General features: G+C 56.1%; 3 protein-coding genes across 4 annotated transcripts in view; 1 reads left to right on the forward strand and 2 right to left on the reverse strand.

The window, feature by feature from the left end:
- Positions 1-20,910, reverse strand: part of NUDT22 (nudix hydrolase 22) — a 113,460-nt gene that overhangs the window by 73,319 nt on the left and 19,231 nt on the right. The window lies entirely within an intron of this gene.
- STIP1 (stress induced phosphoprotein 1) overlaps positions 1-20,910 on the reverse strand; it is a 293,300-nt gene that overhangs the window by 47,040 nt on the left and 225,350 nt on the right. The window lies entirely within an intron of this gene.
- The window catches only part of MACROD1 (mono-ADP ribosylhydrolase 1), a 170,944-nt gene that overhangs the window by 7,486 nt on the left and 142,548 nt on the right, over positions 1-20,910 (forward strand). For both annotated transcript variants that reach the window (XM_050757263.1, XM_050757262.1), the window contains exons 2-3: positions 7,635-7,736; positions 8,996-9,112. In XM_050757263.1, coding sequence (XP_050613220.1) covers positions 7,635-7,736; positions 8,996-9,112 — 219 coding nt within the window. The remainder of the gene's footprint in view (positions 1-7,634; positions 7,737-8,995; positions 9,113-20,910) is intronic.

A 20,910-nucleotide genomic window follows, 5' to 3' on the forward strand; every position in this document is an offset into this window, starting at 1 on the left:
GAGCACGAGGGACTTAAGGTTAGGCCCTTGTCGGTATCTGGTGCTGTGTCATCACAGGAGGGGCCTGGCTTTGGCTCCTTGTTCCAACAACCCTTGCAGGCAGAGCTGTGAGCCACAAAGAGCAGGGACATTGTTGTCATCAGACCTGGGGATGTGCTGCTGCTTCCTCACTCTCCAAGCCTCAGTTTCCTCATCTATAAAATGGGACCAGTGGCACCTGCTTGGAGGTTGTGCTGAGATCACATTAGAAACCACTTTGGGCCAGGCGTGGTGGTTCATGCCTGTAATCCCAGCACTTTAGGGGCCAAGGTGGGAGGATTGCTAGAGCCCAGGAGTTTGAGACCAGCCTGGGCAATATATCAAGACCTTGTCTCTCCTAAAAATAAAATAAAGAAAAGGAAAGAAACCATTTTATATACCATGGCCCAGAATGGGTCCCAGCGGCCCCCCTTCCTTGTCACCCCTTAGACCGTCAGACCTGTCTCTGCTCTGTGCTGGCCATGGTGACACCGGGCTCTTGTAGGCTTGTCTCATGTGCTGGGGCCCTGAGCCTGTACAGCCTAAGCCATCCTCTCCTTGGTGACTCAAGGTAGGGCTGCTACACTCCAGCCTCGCACCACACTGTGCAGAAGCCGGGGCTAATTTCAGCCCCGGTGGGATTTCATCCAGAGTGGGGGGGCTTATCTGATTTGAATGCAGCACTGGCAAATTTTCCAGGTACCCCTGGGAGTCGGGGGACTTCTCCCACCTATCTCCTGGGGACGCAGCCTTGCCAGTGCCCTGGTGTGGGCGGAGACAAGGGGGCAGGGGAGAGGAGAGAGGTTCCAAGGTGCTGCGTGCTCTGTCTCCCTTTGCTCGAGCTGTGGGCTTTGACAAGACCCTGTTCTTGCAGGCCGGTGAGCACAGGTGATTAATGCCCCTGCCACCGAGTCTAAATGCCGCCGCGTCCTGGGAACCCAGCCGGTATCAGCCCTGCCCACCTGGCATTCTCTCTGAGCGGAGCTCCGCCTTGGCGCCCCAGCCTGCCCTCACCTCTCTGAACACCATCTTGCAAAGTGCCATAAAGACACTTCTTAAAACACATCATTGAATTCCCGTTGGCCTGCTGCACTTTATGGTTCTGGCGGAGCCTGCTTCCTCCTGCTCGGCTTTCATGCCTGGGAGCCGCTGGAAGCTTCGTCCGGGGTCACGCCTCTCCATCAAAATTTACTGCGGACATCTTTTTGCAACACCTGTCTCACTGAGCTGTGAAATATTCTTGCCTCTTCAAAAATGAAAGAAAATGAAAATGCATGTTTTACATCTTTTATAAAAAATAAAATAAAACTCACTTGTGCTTTAAGTCTGCATTTGTCCTTCTTACAGGAGGAGGTGGGAAATGTTAGAAATTCATGGGCAAGGCCGGGCGCGGTGGCTTACACCTGTAATCCCAGCACTTTTGGAGGCTGAAGCGGGTAGACCATCTGAGGTCAGGAGTTCAAGACCAGCCTGGGCAACATGGTGAAACCCCATCTCTACTAAATATACAAAAAATTAGCTGAGCGTGGTGGTACATGCCTGTAATCCTAGCTACTCAGGAGGTTGAGGCATGAGAATCGCTTGAAACCTGGAGGCGGGGGTTGCAGTGAGCCTCAATCGCACGACTGCACTCCAGCCTGGGTGAGAGAGTGAGACTCTGTCTCAAAAAAATAAAAACACAGAAATGCGTGGGGCATGTTCCTGGCTTAAGGCCCCTGTTTCTTCTCCAGGGGGAATGAAGAGGGGTCTGGTGGGCGAGGACTGCCGACAGAGGACATGGAGGTGAGACGCCGAATGGGCGCGGTTGGCCTTTTCTTTCCCCATAAATCAGAAACCAGTGCGGTGTGTGGCTCTTTGGGGATCAGCCAGGCCACAGCCTTGTTCTGGTGGTGAGGACAGACTTGCGTCTGGCATGCTGGCCTTCTGAGGTATGCACTCGGGCTCCATAGACTAGAAGGGACAGGCTGACAGATGTCCTCAAGGTCAGCACCCAGCCGGCTGGTGGCAGAGCCAGCATGCTGTCTCTGGGAAGTGGAGCCATCCTGTGGGCTTTGCTGGAGAAAAGGGGCTGTGTGGGCTGTGGGTCACTCAGACCAGGCCACCATGCTTAGGGAGGACAGTGTGGGAGGAAGCCCAGGTTTCTCTCACTTGTGTGTGACTGGGGGCAGGTCACTGTGCCTCTTCTCTAGAACATGGTGGTGGCATCTGCCAGATGATATCTGCTAGGGCACCTGAGGTGTCTCTGGTCACCCTGGTCTAGTACCATGGGATGCCTAGGGCCTGCCCAGCCAGAGACACTTCAGCAAGGCCTCTGGGGTCCATCTGGGTCCTAGCCCACCAGTCCCGCCAGCATCACAGTGGGTACCTGACTTTCTGGCCACAGGTCCAGCCGTCTGGGAGTGTCCAGCCATCTGGGAGTGCCCACACAGTGGCATGCCAAGCCTCGCAGTGGGGAGGTCACAGTTATGCAAAGTGACAAATATGGGCACTCATTTATTTAGAGACAAGGTCTCACTCTGTTGCCCAGTCTGGAGTGCAGTGGCACAATCACAGCTCACTGCAGCCTTGACCTCCCAGACTGAAGCGATCCTCCTGCCTCAGCCTCCCGGGCAGTTGGGACCACAGACGCACATCCACCACGCTCAGCTGATTTTTTTTTTTTTTTTTTTGAGATGGAGTTTTGCTCTTATTGCCCAGGCTGGAATGCAATGGTGTGATCTCGGCTTACCGCAACCTCTGCCTCCCAGGTTCAAACGATTCTCCTGCCTCAGCCTCCTGAGTAGCTGGGATTACAGGCATGTGCCACCATGCCCGGCTAATTTTGTATTTTTAGTAGAGACAGGGTTTCACCATGTTGACCAGGCTAGTCTCAAACTCCTGACATCAGGTGATCTGCCTGCCTCGGCCTCCCAAAGTGCTAGGATTACAGGTGTGAGCCACCATGCCAGGCCACTCGGCTGATTTTTTTGTATTTTTTGGTAGAGATGGGGTTTCTCCATGTTGTCCAGGCTGGTCTCGAACTCCTGGGCTCAAGCGATTGGCCTGCCTTGGCCTCCCCAAGTGCTGGGGACCCAAATACTTAGGAAAGGTCCTCTGTCTGCTGTGTTCCCAAGTTGGAAAAAAAAGTTCTCCACAATTTTGTCCTGTTTGCTTTGTTCTCTTTGGGCCTTATTTTGCCGCCAGGAAGGAGTAAGTGTGTCTGGTGTGTAGACTGCACTTTACAGTTCACAGCCACCTTCTCCTTTGACCCTCCCAGCAAGCCTGGGTGTTAGCAAGGGAAGGTCTGCCTTGTCCCTATTCTAGAGATGGGAAAACCGAGGCTCCAAACTGAGCATGGTGTTGGGAGGTCATGAGCCCAAACCTGGCGGGACCTGTAACAGAAGAAAAGGCGCAGCCTGGGTCTAGGCCGGCTGCCACCAGCATCTGTCACAGCTCTCGCAGGCAGGCTCTGTGGGGGTCAGAGGCTCAGAAGAGAGTGGAGGGACAGCTCCGGAGGTTGCTCGCTTAAACAGGGTTTTGAATCTGTGCAACTGATTAGAAGACCTAGGGAGGAAAGCAGTAAGGACACTTCCTGCCCACAGGGAAGGCAGGAGGGGCCGCGGCATGGGGTGTGGTGACCTTGACCTTGTTGGGGGGAGGGACCAGACTGGGTGGACTGAAGGGAGCATGGGAGGGAGGAAGTGGAGACAGCAGAGGAGGGGGCAGCTGCAGGGGTGTGGAATGCGGGCGTCGAGGGTGGGGACGGGGATTGTTTGAGGGCAGGCAGGACGGCCTGGTGGAGGGGTACCTGCAGCAGTGAGTGCTCTGGGAGGTGGGCCTGGCAGGTGGCAGCACTGACAGGAGGGACCTTCATGCCCAGTGACCTGAAGGAGGGAGGACAAGGTGCGGGCAGGTGGTGGAGGTGCCCGGCTCAGTGGGGGAGGACAGCAGCTGGAGGAAGAGTGGGGGCAGCTGGGGAGAAGGAGGAAGGGGGAGTTCACTGCCAAAGCAGCAGCTGCGTGGCCAGGCTGACAGAGCCCCCATGGGGGAGGTGAAAAATTTAGAGGCAGCCTCTGCTTGGTGGTGGGATTTCCTCCAGTGATTTACAGCCCCTGGGACCAACCAGAGAAATTGGGATCACTTCCTCCCTGAAGCTTTCCTGGCCTCCCCTCTTCTCGGTCAGGCTCCAGGACCTCACCTTGGTGAAGGTGAGGATGCTTGATAAATATTTATTAACTGACTTATTGGCATTCGAGCTGCCGATGGGAGGTGCAGAGCCCAGATGGAGTGGCCTCTCCTCTCTGGCCTGTTCTTTGCCCTCGGTAGGTGGTACTGGCTTCCAGCAGCTCAGCCCTTTGCCACGTGCCAGGCTAGCCCAGTCCACTTCCTATGAAATGCAGGAGGTAGCTTCCCACAGCCTCATTATTCTGTAATGAGCCTCATTATTCTGTAGCCTCTTCCTACAGAAGAGGCCAGCAGAGGCTTGGGAATGCTCCTTGCAGATACCAGCATCCCCTACCCCCACACAAAGAAAGGAGTCTTCAGATGGGAGGCCCCTGGCCTGCTCCTCAGGTCCTGCTGGGGCCATGTGCCCAGCAGGGAGACTGGCCTCTTGAAAAGGGGGGGCAGGGAATGGGCTGTGAGAAGCAAGGGACACTAGTGATGGAGGGGCCAGCAGAGGTACCCTTGGCCCCTTAGAAAGAACGCACATGGTGGCTGGGTGCAGGGGCTCATGCCTGCAATCCCAGCACTTTGGGAGGCCAAGGTGGGCGGATCACGAGGTCAGGAGATCGAGACCATCCTGGCTAACATGGTGAAACCCTGTCTCTACTAAAAATGCAAAAAATTAGCCGGGTGTGGTGGCGGGCGCCTGTAGTCCCAGCTACTTGGGAGGCTGAGGCAGAAGAATGATGTGAACCCGGAAGGCGGAGCTTGCAGTGAGATCGCGCCACTGCACTCCAGCCTGGGCGACAGAGCGAGACTCCGTCTCAAAAAAAAAAAAGGAAAAAGAAAAAAACCCTCTCTACTAAAAATGCAAAAAATTAGCCGGATGTGGTGGCAGGCGCCTGTAGTCCCAGCTACTTGGGAGGCTGAGGCAGGAGAATCCCGGGAGGGGAGGTTGCAGTGAGCCGAGATCACGCCCTGGACTCTAGCCTGGGCGACAGAGCGAGACTCCGTCTCAAAAAAAAAAAAAAAAAAGAAGGCGGCACATGGTACACTCATGGGAAGTATCTGGTGAAAGCATTTTTTTTTTTTTTGCAGAGTCTTGCTATGTTGTCTAGGCTGGAATACAGTGGCATGATCTCGGTTCGCTGCAACCTCAGCCTCCCAGGTTCAAGCGATTCTCCTGCCTCTGCCTCCCAAGTAGCTGTTATTACAGGTGCCCACAACCACGCCCAGCTAGTTTTTGTAATTTTAGTAGAGACAGGGTTTCACTGTGTTGGCCAGGCTGGTCTCGAACTCCTGACCTCAGGTGATCCGCCCACCTTAGCCTCCCAAAGTGCTGGGATTACAGGCATGAGCCACTGTGCCTGGCCATGTGAAAGCATTTTCAATCTGGTTATAGCGCTCCTGGGATGAAGTCAGTTCCCTACCTCTGTCACCCCACAAACAATTTTATTCTCCTACGACCTTTACATGCTGTTCCTGCTGCCAAACACCCTTTCCGGCCCTGGCTACTTCTCACGCCTCTTCCGAGTCTCCCTTAAGCCTCCCCGCCGCCCTGCCTGGTCAGGGTTCCAGGGAACTCCTCTGCCAGCCCCGAGTGTCTCATAGCGCATCTCAGAATTGGAATTGCTCGACTAAAGTGCCTGGACCAGCTTCTGTCTCCCTGGCTGGGTTGTAGATTCATGAGGGCCAGGGCCAGGTCAGCCCGCTCAATGCATCTCTGGCGCTGAATGCAGGACCTACTTGTGCCCAAGCATGTTTATGGAAGAGGGGGCAGAAGTGGCTGCCAGGAAAGGTGGCTCTGGCTTGAGCAGCAGTTGAGGCTGACCAGGGGTGGGCGTAGCCTTTTGTGATGACCCCAGCTTTGCATCCAGCAGGGACTCTGGACTGGGCCCCTTGCATGAGTTCTGTCATCTAATGCTCTCAGCATCCTTGGGCTGTTATCACCACTGCCAGCAGCTGTCAGATGAGGAGATGGAGGCCTGGATGGTGAAGTGACTCTGGTGGAGAAAACATCCTGCTGTGTGAGGGTGGCCTCCCCATCTCCCTGAGCATTTGTGGAGGGACCTACCTGTCCCCCTCACCATCATGTGCATAGAAGCTTCCAGGCTGCAATCTTTCCTTTCTTACCACCTCCTCTAATTGCTCTTCCACCTCTACATACTTCTTTTTTTTTTTTTTTTTTTTTTTTTTTGAGACGGAGTCTCGCTCTGTCGCCCAGGCTGGAGTGCAGTGGCGCGATCTCGGCTCACTGCAAGCTCTGCCTCCCGGGTTCACGCCATTCTCCTGCCTCAGCCTCCCGAGTAGCTGGGAGTACAGGCGCCCGCCACCTCGCCCAGCTAGTTTTTTGTATTTTTTAGTAGAGACGGGGTTTCACCGTGTTAACCAGGATGGTCTCGATCTCCTGACCTCGTGATCCGCCCATCTCGGCCTCCCAAAGTGCTGGGATTACAGGCTTGAGCCACCGCGCCCGGCCCTCTACATACTTCTTGATGCTTTTTGGGTTTCTCAATTGTAGCCTTTGCTGTTTGCCGTGGGGGCTGCCCCATACCGGGAGCCTGTGGTCCAGGGAGGCAGGCAGGGCTGAGAGCCTGGGTGTGCTGGCGGCCTCGGGCCAGCAGGGGGAGCCCGCGAGCTGCGAGCCTGGCCCGGCGCGGTCTGGGCGGGCCTTTCTGAGACGGGTTCCAGGTTTCTGTGCCTGGTGCCACCCCCAAGGGAAGGCGAAGTCCATGGGACAGTGCCCAGGCAAGGGGGAGCCGGCCAGGGTAGACCCAGAGTCCGTGAGTGGGTGGGGGGTGCCTGGCTCCTCTCTCAAGTCCCTGCTGTGTGAGGGTGGCCTCCCACCCTTCCTGAGCCTCAGTTTTCTCATCTGTAAAATGGGGGTGATTCCAGCCCCATTGGTCATGCTGGGAGCCCTCAGCCGATGCTGGTGAGATGTTGGGGACAGGTGCCAGGTCCACTTGGTCCTGCAGCTCCTGGAGGAGGACAGCTGTCCCGCTGCCTGCATGCGGTGACAGTGAGGGCAGAACTGACTGGCGGTGGGACTGACGGATAATGTCACCGGCTGAGTGCTGCCAACCGGCTTGGCCTTAGTGTGTGGGAGGAAGCTCGGAGCTGTTCCTCAGGGGACGTCTTCACCCCCGTTCTAATCAGGGAGAAATGGGGGACCCAAAGAGATGTGGACTCTGCTGGAAAGTGGCAGAGCTGAATTCTGAACTCAGGTCTGCGATGCCTGAGCCAGTCCCTCAGCCTCCCCAGACCTCAGTTTCCCTCCCTGAACAAAGAGAGCAGGACAAGATATTCTAGGGGCCTCTGAGGCTGCCCCAGCATGCCCGCCCTGTGTGCCCAGGGAAGGATGGACAGGAAGGGCTGGTTTGCATTCTTGGATAAGGCAAGAAGGGAGATGTGGGGGTGTGAGCACCTGGCCAGCTCCTCTGCCCCCACCCTGACGCTCCTTCCTGCCTCTGCAGCCTTTCTGAAGGGCCTGAGTGACAAGCAGCGGGAGGAACATTACTTCTGCAAGGACTTTGTCAGGCTGAAGAAGATCCCGACGTGGAAGGAGATGGCGAAAGGTAGGCCCTGCTCTGGGGAGGCCCTGGTGGGCAGGCTCCAGACCCGTGGCTTGGGAGAATCGTGCAGACAGGAAGAGCGAGTCCAGCAGCGTGTATCGAGTGCTTGCTGCAGGCAGGCGCTCTGCGTGTATCACCTCATTCAATTATTTTGTTTTATTTTTTGAGACGGAGTTTCACTCTTTTTGCCCAGGCTGGAGTGCAATGGTGCGATCTTGGCTCACTGCAACCTCCGCCTCCTGGGTTCAAGTATTCTCCCACCTCCGCCTCCCAAGTAGCTGGGATTACAGGCATGTACCACCACATCTGGCTAATTTTGTATTTTCAGTAGAGATGGGGTTTTACCATGTTGTCCAGGCTGGTCTTGAACTCCTGACCTCAAGTGATCTGCCTGCCTCGGCCTCCCAAAGTGCTGGGATTAAAGGTGTGAGCCACCAAGCCCGGCCACCTCATTCAATTATTTATTTATTTATTTAATTTAGTTTAGTTTTTGAGATGGAGTCTCACTTTGTCACTGAGACAAGTGCAGTGGCGTGATCTCGGCCTTCTGCAACCTCTGCTTCCTGGGTTCAAGCGATTCTCCTGCCTCAGCCTCCTGAGTAGCTGCGATTATAGACATGTACCACCATGCCCGGATAATTTTTGTATTTTCAGTAGAGATGGAGTTTCACCATGTTGGCCAGGCTGGTCTCGAACTCCTGACCTCAAGTGATCTGCCCTCCACGGCATACCAAAGTGCTGGGATTATAGGCGTGAGCCACTGTGCCTGGCCACTTCATTCAATTATTAACACAACAAGTGCAATTTTTATCCCCATTATATGGTAGGAAACAGAGCCCTAGGTTAGGTGAGCCACCTGCCTGAGATTACTTGCTTGTAGGGAGCTGGGGTTTGAAGTGCGATTTGGTTGCTTACAGTAGGGTGTGTTGGTGAGACAGCAGGCCTGGTGACCCATAAACCTGGGCAAGTCCCTGACCCACCTAATCCTCAGTTTCTACCTCTGTGAAATGGGATGGATGATATTAGCACTGTACCTGCTGGTGGCCTTGCTGTCAAGATGCAAGGAGTCCCCGCATGATGCTGGCACACAGTAGGTGCTCCTCAGCGTGGGTTCCTGGTACTGGGTCAGCAGTCATCATGCTGCAGGCTGCCTCTGGAGGTGGAGGGAGGTCGATAGGGAAGGCCCTGGCCCCTGGGCCCTGGCTGGGTCCCTCTGCAGTGGGCAGCCTTGCTGTGACCTCCCCGGCCCCTACTTGTTCCAGGGGTGGCTGTGAAGGTGGAGGAGCCCAGGTATAAAAAGGACAAGCAGCTCAATGAGAAGATCTCCCTGTTCCGCGGCGACATCACCAAGCTGGAGGTGGACGCCATCGTCAACGCCGGTGAGTGGCTGGCCTGAACCAGAACCCTGGTGGCCGTCCCGTTGCCTTTGCTCTACTCTGCTGTGCCAGGCCTGGGTGGACGCCACCTGGCTCCAGTGAGGCTCAGGTTGCTGGCAGGGACGGCCTGCTGGCGCCATGGCAGCCCAGCGCATCGGCCACTCGGGCTCCTCTTCCCTTGAAACCCTGACCTGCTGTGTCGGGGGCGCCTTGCTCCACTGAGACCCATTAGTGGCCGGGGAAGTGGGAGAGCTGGGCTGGAACTGGGCTTCCCTGCCAGGAAGGCAGAGGCCACAGCGGAGAGGTCTGACCTTGGGGGGCCACAGAGGCCCCAACCACCACCTGCCTTCCTCTACCTTTGGCCTGCCCTGCCCTCCCTTCAGACCTGGGCAGGTGAAGGAGCTTGTCAAGGGATAGTGGGGGCAGAGAGGTCCCCTGCGGTGCCCTGGCCGCTTTCCAGCGCCTGGAAACGGGAGCTGCTCAGCTTCCTGCGCTCGCCTCTTGCTGGCTTGGCAGTTTGTTGTGATGAGTATGGGAGCCGGCTGCTTCTTTGTGGGAGGGAGGAAGGGGGCTGCTTCTCCACGCAGGCAGTGGTTGTCTGGCAAGGTCAAAGGTGCCAGGAGAGGACTTTGGCATGGGGTGTCAAGGGCCGGTTAAGTCCAGCAGGTGGCTTGTGGAACAGGTCGAGTGGCGGCTGAACCCCGGCCCTCGCCCGCCTGCTCACTTGCTCCTTTGCTTACCCGGCGTCTGCACCAAGCATCAGAGGAAGGGGGGCTCTTTTTCAGACCCTGAATTTGGGGGGCAGATCCTCTCATCCTGGGCTCCAGCTCACGGGAAAACCCTGCCGTGCCAGCCTCTCCCCAGCCTGTGCAGGCCCAGGGCACCCCCAGGAGCTTCTCGACTCTCCTTTGTCTCCACTTTGGGCTTGTAGTGGTCGTGCTTGGCTCCAGCGCTGTCCCCCAGTGACTCTGGGGCTTGGTGGCGCTGATGCTGTGAGCATTTCCGTTGATCTCTCTGAGTTACGGGCTCTAGGATCCGGAGAGCGAAGGTCACTCGGCTGCCCCGGGCCTGGTCCATGGGTTCTGAGTTGTGTTTCCTGAAGCAACCTTGTTCTGTGCGTCTTCCCACCGTTGACTGCAAAGCTGGATAGTCATATGGGGGTGCCTTGCCCACACATTACCTGTCGAGACACACAGGTGACAGGTTACACGTAAGCAGGAGTTTCTGCTCAGAGTGGCTGGCTGAGGGGAGCAGGGGGAGCTAGAGTCACCCTGGGCTTCTGCAGGTGGTTCTGGTGTGTTTCTCTAGGGCCACGAGGAAGAGGACTGCTAGTCCATCTGGGGCCACACGGCTAAGACAAAGCCACATCTGCACTGGCAGATGTTACAGCGGCCTGGGGGAGGGCGTTCTTGCTGCCTGTGCCCAGGAGGGGCTGGCCTGGAGCAGAAGGGCAGAGCCTTGGGGCTGTGGCTGAGAGGGCAGTCAGGCAGGACAGTGGGTACTCCAGCCCTGCCAGTCACTGGCAAGCATGTGAGAGGTACCCCAGCGGTATCTTCTTGCTGAGCTGCAAAGTGGCCAGAGGGAAAATGAGGTATCTTGTGAGCTCTGTCCCCCTGGGTTGGTGATTGGCTGCAACATGGGCCAGGAGAAAGGGTTCAGGGAACGAGGTGGGGTGTTGGCGGGTGCAGATGGAACAGGGGACACTCTGGAGGCTGCACCCGGGCTGTGGGCATGATTAACGCCGCTTGCTAAGTGCTCTTGGGAGTCGCCAGGCTTTGGATGCAGCAGCTCCATCGGAAGTGCTTTAGTGCCAGCTCCATTTGCACCAGGGCCAGGGCTGGGGCAGTGCTGGCTGAGTTTCTCTGGGGACTCCCCTTCTCCGTGTCCTTGCCTAGGCCTCTGTTTCCTCCTCTGCACAATGAGGGTAGCAAAGAAAGCACCCATCAGGTTGCTGGGGGCACTTGGAGCTGATGCACGTGACGTGCAAATGGCGGTCACTCATCACCAGGCGGGAATCGGGGCTCAGCACCTCGCATTGGTGCTGAAACTGGTGTCATCAGTGCCATTCTGGGCATCACCCCTGTCCTGGGGGTGCTGAGGGACATGGTACCTCCTGCAGATGATCAGCTTTCGCCTCCCCCTGCTTGCCTCAGTTTACCCACACTCCTCTTGGTGTGTTTTCCTGGGATCTTTTTGTTCTAGAATCTCACAGCCAGGAGGACCCAGTACCCACCTGGAATCCCAGGGAATGGCGGAGGCAGGGTCTGGACACAGGCTTCCCACACAGAGCCCGAGTCTCCTTCGGCCGTCCAGGGCTTTGTGGAACCCCAGCGTTCAAAGTGGCTTTGGCACTGGTCAGGCCTCCAGGGTCCTGGGTGGCCTTGGCTCCCACCCCAGCCCCTTTGCCCACCAGGGGGCAGCAGAGATCGCAGTTCCCAGGAGCCCATAAATCAGCCTGTTTATTAGTGGAATAAAAGTCGTCCACAACGGCGGGGCTTTTCGGGGCTGCATAAATCTGCGTCTGTGCCTCGTGAAACCCATATGTGCTTAATTCATATGTAAAGTTTCAAGCAGGAAGAGAATACGTGTCCATTAAATTCTATTTGACTTGATTATAATCATTAGCCGTGAATAATTGCTTCTCAGTGCCTACCGCGGAGCCACCACAATAAGCAAGAGGAGAGAGCAATTATCTTGGGGTGGGGATTTTTAAATTTATATTTTTGAAGCCAGGAGCAGTGCTGGCCCCGCGGGCGTCAGTGGCCCATGGAGAACGCTGCGGGTCATACTGGGCTGGGAGCTTGAGGTCTGGCCGCCCGCCGGAGCTTCTGGATTTTGTTGTGGGGGGCGGTTCTCTTTGTTCCTGCTGCCATATGGGAGGGGCTGTCACTGCCTGGGCTTGGGTCCAGCTGCAGGGATGTGGAGGGGAAGGGTGCAGTGGGAGCTAGGAGAGGGCTGTGAGGGAAAGGGGGGCGGGGGGAGCTCCCAACCCCCCACCCTCTTCCATCCTGAAAAGCTGTGGGCTTGAAGGGGTCTCCAGCCAGGCTGTGGGCATCTCTCCTGCCACTCAGCAGGGTCCTGGGGATCCTTGGAGAGGGCAGTTGCCAGTTGTCCCCCTGCCTGCCCCCCTCACTCCTTCCCCTCCCTGAAGAGGCATCTGCCTGTGACCTCCCTCAGGCCTTTAAGAAACAACCCTGGGTGGGGGCGGGGGGGGGGCAGTAGCTCACTTCCTGTAATCCCAGCACCGTGGGAGGCCGAGACAAGAGGATCACTTGAGCTCAGGAGTTTGAGACCAGCCTGACCGACATAGTGAGACCCTGTCTCTACAAAAAATTTTTTTAAAAAATTAGGCATGGTGATGTGTGCCTATAGTCCCAGCTACTCAGGAGGTTGAGGCAGGAGGATTGCTTGAACCTGGGAGGTTGAGGCTGCAGTGAGCCACGGTTGTGCCACTGCACTTCAGCCTGGGTGACAGAGTGAGACCCTATCTCCAAAAAAAAAAAAAAAAAAAAAAAAAAAAATATATATATATATATATATATATATATAATAGAAAACAGAACATCAGATTCTGGGCCAGGTGCAGTGGCTCACGCCTGTAATCCCGGAACTTTGGGAGGCTGAGGCAGGCTTGAGGTCAGGAGTTTCGAGACTAGCCTGGCCAACATGGCAGAATCCCATCTCTACTAAAAATTTGCAAAATTAGCCAGGCATGGTGGCACGCACCTGTAATTCCAGCTACTTGGGAGGATGAGGTAGGAGAATCACTTGAACCCAGGAGGCTGAGGCAGGAGGATTGCTTGAACCTGGGAGGTCAAGGCTGCAGTAAGCCATGATTGTGCTACTGCCCTCCAGCCTGGGCAACACAGTAAGACTCCGTCACAAAAAAAAAAAAAAAAAAAAAAAAAAATCAAAAAGAAAATCAGACTCTGAGGCTGCATGCAGTGGCTCACTCCTGTAATCCCAGCACTTTGAGAAGCTGAGGCAGGAAGATTGCTTGAGCCCAGGAGTTTGACACCAACTTGAGCAACACGGTGGCACCCTATCTCTACAAAAAGAAAATTTTTTTTTAATTAGCCGGGTGTGGTGGTGCATGCCTGTAGTCCCGGCTACCTGGGAGGCTGAGGTGGGAGGATCGCTTGAGCCTGGGAGGTCGAGGCTGCAGTGAGCTGTGATTGCGCCACTGCACTCCAGCCTGGGCAACAGAGTGAGACCCTGTCTCAAAAAACAAATAAAAATAAGAAAATCAGATTCGGTTTCCCTACTGATCTCCTGGCATTCGAAATTCAGGAGTGGTTTCCACTCTTACATTATTGGGCTATGAGATGTGATTGGGATGTGTGTGATGGTGTGTGTGTGAGGTCAGGAGTTCGGCCTTGTGTTTGTGATGTGTGTGGTGTGTGTGTGTGATATAGCGTGTTTGTGTCTGTGCTCGTGTGATGCGTGGGGTGTGTGTCATAGAGTGTGTGTGTGAGGTCAGGAGTTTGGCCTATGTGGGGGGGGTGTGCATATGCACTTGTGTGATGTGTGTGATGCGTGTGTGTGATACATGTGTGTGTCTGTGCTTGTGTAATGCGTGGGGTGTGGGTGATGGAGTGTGTGTGTGTTGTGATGTGTGTTTGTATGGGATGTGGTGAGAGTGAGGTGGGAAGTTGGGCAGAAGCATAGACGTGGGATGCCTGGCTGGCGGGTGGCAGGGCTTGAAGTTACAGGGACGGGACAAACCCCCACACCCTCAGGCACAGTGCAGGCCTCCCTGGGCCCTGTCCCAGCGGGCTGCCAGCTGAGGCTGCTTGCTCGGGCAGCACCCGGGAGAGTCTCAGGCTCCTGCCATCTGTACTGGCCATGACTCCTGCCCACAGGAGCATGGCACATCTGTCTTAATGAAATTGGGCTGCCGCATGCAGGAGATAAGCCAGGGAGCCCCCACAGGTCCCCTCATCTGGAGGAGGAGGTTCTCAGAGCCGGTGCCTGCCTCTCCAGCCCTGCCTATGACCTGTGTCTGGAGATAGCGCCGGTCTCAGAGTCTCCACTAGGGGGTGTTGTGGCTTCCAGGGTGTTTGTGTCTCCTTTTTACTGCAGGGGGGCAGTGACCTTGACTAGGCCACCTCCCTGCCCTTGAGTTTCCTGGTGCACCAGGCCTGTGTATGCAGATTTTTTGTTCCTGACAGCAGAGTCCCGGGCAGGACATGTCCGGGCACAAAGAAAGATCCCCATTCTTGGCCAGGCATGGTGGCTCACGCCTGTAATCCCAGCACTCTGGGAGGCAGAGGTGGGCGGATCACTTGAGGTCAGGAGTTTGAGACCAGCCTGGCCAACATGGTGCAACCCGGTCTCTACTAAAAATACAAAAATTAGCCGGACACAGTGGCACGCGCCTGTAGTCCCAGCTGCTCAGGAGGCTGAGGCAGAAGAATCACTTGAACCCGGGAGGCAGAGGTTGCAGTGAGCTGAGATTGCTCCACTGCACTCCATCCTGGTTGCTGGGTGACAGAGCGAGATTCCATCTCAAAAAAAGAGAAAGATCCCCATTCTTGGCCAGCCCAGGGGTCTGGCTGCCTGGCTTTGGTCTTCAGGTCATAAGAGGACAGAGCAGAGATGGATGAAAGGCTTTGTGCAAAGATGGAAGGGATCTTTTGCTTCAACGCCAGCCCAGAGCGGTGAGCAGGCCGTGCGCACCGTGGCCAGGAGCAGGTCGGGATCCCAGCGCCCCTGCTGGCCACGCCGTGGCCTCTGCTTCCTCATTTGAGAAATGGCATCAGCATCAGTCCCACCGCAGGGCAGGGGTGAGGAGGACAGGAGTTCAGGCCTGTCCAGCCCTGGGCCTGGGACCTGGCATGTGGAGAGTCCCTAGGAAATGACTACTGGGAAGTCAGGAGTGAGAGCAACTAAGCAGAATATAATGTGACAAAGCGCTAGGAGCAAGGTCTGAACAAAGTGCCACGCAACGCCGCAGGTATCAATTAATTCTGCAAAGAGGTGGCGGGAGGCGAGGCGGGTCGGCGAGCCTTTGAGGGGCCTGGGCGTGCAGCGGGGACGGGTGGGAAGCCATGTTTCACAGCGACAAGCTGACCTCGTGGGGAGATTTTTAAGCTGCTTATTTATTTAAAATAAGTCATGAAGTGGCGCTCTGTCTCCTTAAGTCTTGGGGCTTTGATTTGTGAGAGTCTGCTGGCCGCTTATCACCACCCTCCTCCTAAGCACAGGCAGCCCCTGCCTCATCCTCTCCTGCTGCCTGGAGGGCCCAGCAGATCCTGGCCTGGTGAGAAGGAGCAGGCCAGGACCTGAGTGGCCACCTGAGCAGCCACCCGCCCCTGCGCCTGGCCATCCCCGGGCGCCGCTTGGAGTCAGTGATTTAGAGACCGCCTTGATGGACTACCAAGCAGGGGGCCCGGAGGGATGCGGACTGCCTTGTGGGAAGTGATCTGACACTAAACTGTCGCCGTAAATCGCTTTATCTGTCACTTCAGATTTAAATGTGTTTGCTGAGGCTTGCTGGCCGCCACGACAGCAGAAACCTCTCCACAGTGGGCAGGGGAGGTGGCCGGGCCAGCAACGAGCCCAGGGCCGGCTGCACAGCAGACTTTGCCGCTGGAACCTGTTAGCTACATGGCCCTGGCCCTGGGCTCCCTCCTCCTCAGGGGAAGCGAAGTGCAGGCCGGGCCGGGCCACTTTCCAGTGCTCTGGCCACTCTGGATATGTGCAGTGCTCTCAGAGGCCCAAGAGGCAGGCAGAATTGTTGCCCCATTTTCGGGGATCAAATAACACGTCCCACCTCGGCAGGTGACTGAGCCAGAATTAGAACTCAGACACTTTCATCCACGCAACGAACATAGATGATACAGCTGCCGTGCACCACACCGTGGGGTGGGCCTGGGCTGCAGAGGACACAGTCTCTAATTCCAGATAAGGGGTGACACGTGTGAATGGAAAGGGAAGTGCAGCGCATGAGAGACAGGAGTCTGGCCTGCAGGAGAGGGAAGCAGGGGGGAAGGCTGCCTGGAGGAGAGGGTGCTTGGGTTGGACGGGGTGCTAAGTCAGAAGTTGGGGCAAGAGCATTCTTCGGGGAGAGAGCACAGACAGGGTGGGGCCACGTGGATGGAACACTGTGGGGAGGCTCTGAGGGGTCTGGAGTGAGCCACGGCCCGGGCCTGAGTTGGGGGTGCTCGGTCAGATCACTTGGGCTGCTGAGTGGAAAAATGGGGGCCCAGAGCGTGGGGTGGGAGGTGTCTCCCTCTAGGTCTAGGCTGCATTCATACCCTATGCAGTTAACCTCTTGCACTATTTCAGTCTCATTGTGCTAATGGTGAAATAGAGGCTCAGAGGCGTGAAGCAACTTGTTTAAGGTCACACAGCTAAATGGTAGTAGAGCTGGGATGGGAGGTTTGCCAAGCTCCAGAGCCCCCAGGAAATTGTGTGTGTGTGTGTGTGTGTGTGTGTGTGTGTGTGTGTGTGTGTGTGTGTGTGTGTGTCGGGGTTGGGGGAAGGGAATACCTCCTCTCTGTTCTCTTTTTCCTGGTTGATGAATTTGAGTTCTGAGACTGGCGTGTCCTGTGTGTCCTCACGGCCAGGAAACTGAGAGGTGGGGCAGAAGTTTGCCATGGGCAGGGGGAGGGGTTGTTGTAAAAAAGATGGAACTAACATCTGAATCTGGGCTCCTGGGTCTCCTGAGGCCTCCTGGTGGGCTCCAGCTCCCTCAGCCTGCCTGGCCTCCTGTGTCCCAAGCCCCCTCAAGTCTCCGGCATGCCCCACAGAGCCCTGGCTCTGGACTGAGGGTGGCCTGTCACCTGCCACTTGGTATTGAGTGTTCCCATTGCTCAACACGCTGCACATGTTGCCTCATGTCTGAGTCAGGCACTGACATTTCCCCCATTATACAGATGAGGACACTGAGGCACCCATGGGTCATGGCGCTGGGTAAAAGGCAGGGCTGGGAATCAGATTTGGGGTTTAAGAGAGACCATCAGGTATTTCTTTCTTTCCTTCCTTCCTTTCCTTCCTTTCCTCCCTTTCCTCCCTCCCACCCTCCCTTCCTTCCTTTTTTTTCTGACAGGGTCACACTGTTCCCCAGGCTAGAGTACAGTGGTGCAATCATGGCTCACTGCAGCCTCGACCTCCTGAGCTCAAGTGTTCCTCCCATCTCAGCCTCCTGAGTAGCAGGGACCACAGGCATGCCACCACTCCCAGCTAATTTTTTTATTTTTTGTAGAGACGAGGTCTCGCCATGTTGCCCAGGCTGATTTTAAACTCTCGGGCTCAAGCAATCCACCTGCCTCAGCCTCCCAAAGTGCTGGGACTACAGCTGTGAGCCACCATCCCCGGCCCAGGTTTGCTTTTTCGCTAGCTCCCTCTGGGTCGTCTGGAAGTGAGGGGCAGAGTTGCTCAGGGGGGCCAGTCAGGACGCCTGGGGTCCAAGAGGCCCCCTCCCCACATTAGAAAGCCCAGAACACCTAGACACGGCCAGGAGCTAATTTCCACCACTGTAGGAAGAGGGCGGCTCATCCCCACAAGGTCGAGCAGTGGTTGCATAAATTCATAAATGATGGATCCCTCCTGAATTATTGAGATGCCCTCATGGGCTCGCAGGGCCTGGTCCAGAGAGTGGAGCACTGGCCGGGGGGCGGCACTCGGAAAGGACCTTCCAGGGACCTTCCACCCCAAGGTCTTCCGCCGAGTCCCCTGCTTCTTACCCGAAGTTCTTCTGTCATTTCCGCGGGGAATGTGAGAATAGACTGCGGACCCAGTAACTCTCTGTCCTGCGTTTCAGTAGATTTCTTTTGTGAATTGTTTTGTAGAGGTAGGGTTTCCCTGTGTTGCCCAGGCTGATCTCAAACTCGCAAGCTCAAGTCATCCTCGTGCCTCGGCCTCCCCCATGGTGGGATTACAGGTGTGAGCCAACATGCCTGACGTGATGTTTTGTTGAATGGATAAATGACTCCATGCCCTTGAGAGTTGCTCAGATGGTGGAAGGGGCTGCACGAACCATTGACACCCTCTAAGTCCCCTTTTCCTGCCTAGCCCAGCCCCCTACCCTACCCCTCTGGGCCTGAAGTGGTTGATTCATTTTACAGATTAGGACGGTGGTGGGCATTTCTGGGTCCTCATGAGGTTCCTGGCTCCTTTCGAGGCGCTGGAGGTACAAGGCCCAGTGTAACCCAGTGCCTGCCCTCCTGGCATTTGGAGTCCTGTAGAGGAGGACAGGGGAGGATCTGAAGCCCAGAGGGGGACAGTGACCTGCTCAGGGTCACACAGCAGGAAGGTGGCAAAGCAGAGCTGCAAACCCAAGGGCTTTTTCTACCCCTCATGGCAGACGTGTAGTTAGAAAACCGCAGCTTGGAGTCTGACGTCCACCCATGGGGTGGCCACCCTGCCTCCCACCCTGTGCCCAGTGTCCCAAGCACGTCCTCTCTGGCTCCTTCCCGTCCTTGAGGCCTCAGCGCCCGCACCTGTGCCCCTGCCTGTGTCCCCGGTGTGCTGTCCACCCGAGCGCTGAGCCGAGGAGGCCGGAGCTTGTGGGAATGTGTGTGTTTTGAAATTAATGGGGACCATTAAGTTGGCCAAGCATGAAAAGGGCTGGATCTGCAGCCCTTGGCTCGCTCTCCTGGAATGATCCGCCAGTTCCTTGGCAAGGCGCAGCTGAGCTGGTTTCAGGGCTCCCCAGGAGGCCGCGGCTTGCCTGCCCGTTTAACGGGTGAGTACTCTGTGTGCCTAGGACATCAAGGGGTCTGGCTGCAGCAGCGTGCGATGGCCACAGTGCCCCTGCTCTCAGGCTCTGTGCAGATGGCTGTGTCTGTGGGTGCGTTGACTTGAATCTTTTCCCTAGACCTCTAGAGTGGGCTCAGACACACTCCAGACCCTGACCCTGGGGCTTCCTGGGTGAGTCCTGGCCCAGCCAGGTGAGCTTGGTGTGGCCTCCAGGACATAGCAGGATTACCAGTCAAGGACCCAGGCCCTGTCTCCTCACCTCCCCCACCACGAAGAGCTCCATCTATTGTGGATTCTCCATGTGGACATTTTCTTTTCTTTACTTTTTTTTTTTTTTGAGACAGAGTCTCGCTGTCGCCCAGGCTGGAGTGCAGTGGCCGGATCTCAGCTCGCTGCAAGTTCCGCCTCCCAGGTTTATGCCATTCTCCTGCCTCAGCCTCCCGAGTAGCTGGGACTACAGATGCCCGCCACCTCGCCCGGCTAGGTTTTTTTTTTTTTTTGTATTTTTTAGTAGAGACGGGGTTTCACCTTGTTAGCCAGGATGGTTTCGATCTCCTGACCTCGTGATCCGCCCGTCTCGGCCTCCTAAAGTGCTGGGATTACAGGCTTGAGCCACCGCGCCTGGCCTCATGTGGACAGTTTCTTAAAGATAGGGTCTTGCTCTGCCACCTGGGCTGGAGTGCATTGGTGTGACCACAACTCACTGCAGCCTTGACCTCCTGGGCTCAAGCAATCCTCCCGCCTTGGCCTCCCGAGTAGCTGGGACCACAGGCTCATGCAACCACACCCAGCTAATTTTTGCATTTTTGGTAGAGGCGGATTTATACCGTATTGCCCAGGCTAGTCTCAAACTCCTGGGCTCAAGCAATCCTCCTGCCTAGACCTCCCAAAGTGCTAGGATTACAGGCATGAGCCACTGTGCCTGGCCATATGGGACATCTTTTTTTTTTTTTTTTTTTTTTTTTTTGACGGAGTCTCGCTCTGTCACCCAGGCTGAAGTGCAGTGGCCGGATCTCAGCTCACTGCAAGCTCCGCCTCCCAGGTTCACGCTATTCTCCTGCCTCAGCCTCCCGAGTAGCTGGGACTACAGGCGCCCGCCACCTCGCCCGGCTAGTTTTTTGTATTTTTTAGTAGAGACGGGGTTTCACCGTATTAGCCAGGATAGTCTCGATCTCCTGACCTCGTGATCCGCCCGTCTCGGCCTCCCAAAGTGCTGGGATTACAGGCTTGAGCCACCGTGCCCGGCCCCATATGGGACATCTTGTAACTGGAAGTTGGAGTCCTGGGTACAAGTCCTGGCTTCACCGTGTACCAGCTGTGTGACCTTGGGCAAATCACTTAACCTCTCTTTTTTTTTTTTTTTTTTTGAGACAGAGTCTCGCTCTGTTGCCCAGGCTGGAGTGCAGTGGCACGATCTCGGCTCACTGCAAGCTCCGCCTCCCGGGTTCACACCATTCTCCTGCCTCAGCCTCCTGAGTAGCTAGGACTACAGGCGCCCGCCACCATGCCCAGCTAATTTTTTGTATTTTTAGTAGAGACGGGGTTTCACCGTGGTCTCCATCTCCTGACCTTGTGATCTGCCCACCTCGGCCTCCCAAAGTGCTGGGATTACAGGCGTGAGCCACCGCGCCCGGCCCACTTAACCTCTCTGAGCCTGTTTTCTTGTCTGTAAAACATAATAGTGCATGCAGACCCAGCCCCAGCACTGTGGGTTTGAGAGGAGACCGCTTGTGTAGGATGTTCAGTACAGTGCCTGGCACAGAGCAAGCACCCAGAAGATGCCACCCCTTGTTCTTGTTGCTGTAGCTGCTGCTCTGGGAGGGCTGCTGAGACCTGCTGAACCTGGCATCCCATTAGCTAGCACTTGCCCTGCACTCAGCGCTTGGTGGGGCTGGGAACAGGGGAATGGTCCCTCTATCCTGAATGGGCTGAAGGAACCTCCTTCCCATATTCGTGGTAGGGAATCGAGTCACGTGCTGGACCTGGCATGGCCAAGGGGACGGCCCTCTCCTGACCACCAGAGTCTCTTGGATGGGTTTCCTGACCATGAGGGTGCAGGACAGGCAGGCTGGGCCCCTCTCTCCCCACTGCTAACA

This window comes from Macaca thibetana, chromosome 14, assembly GCF_024542745.1.
Source record: "Macaca thibetana thibetana isolate TM-01 chromosome 14, ASM2454274v1, whole genome shotgun sequence".
Classification (NCBI taxonomy): Eukaryota; Metazoa; Chordata; class Mammalia; order Primates; family Cercopithecidae; genus Macaca; species Macaca thibetana.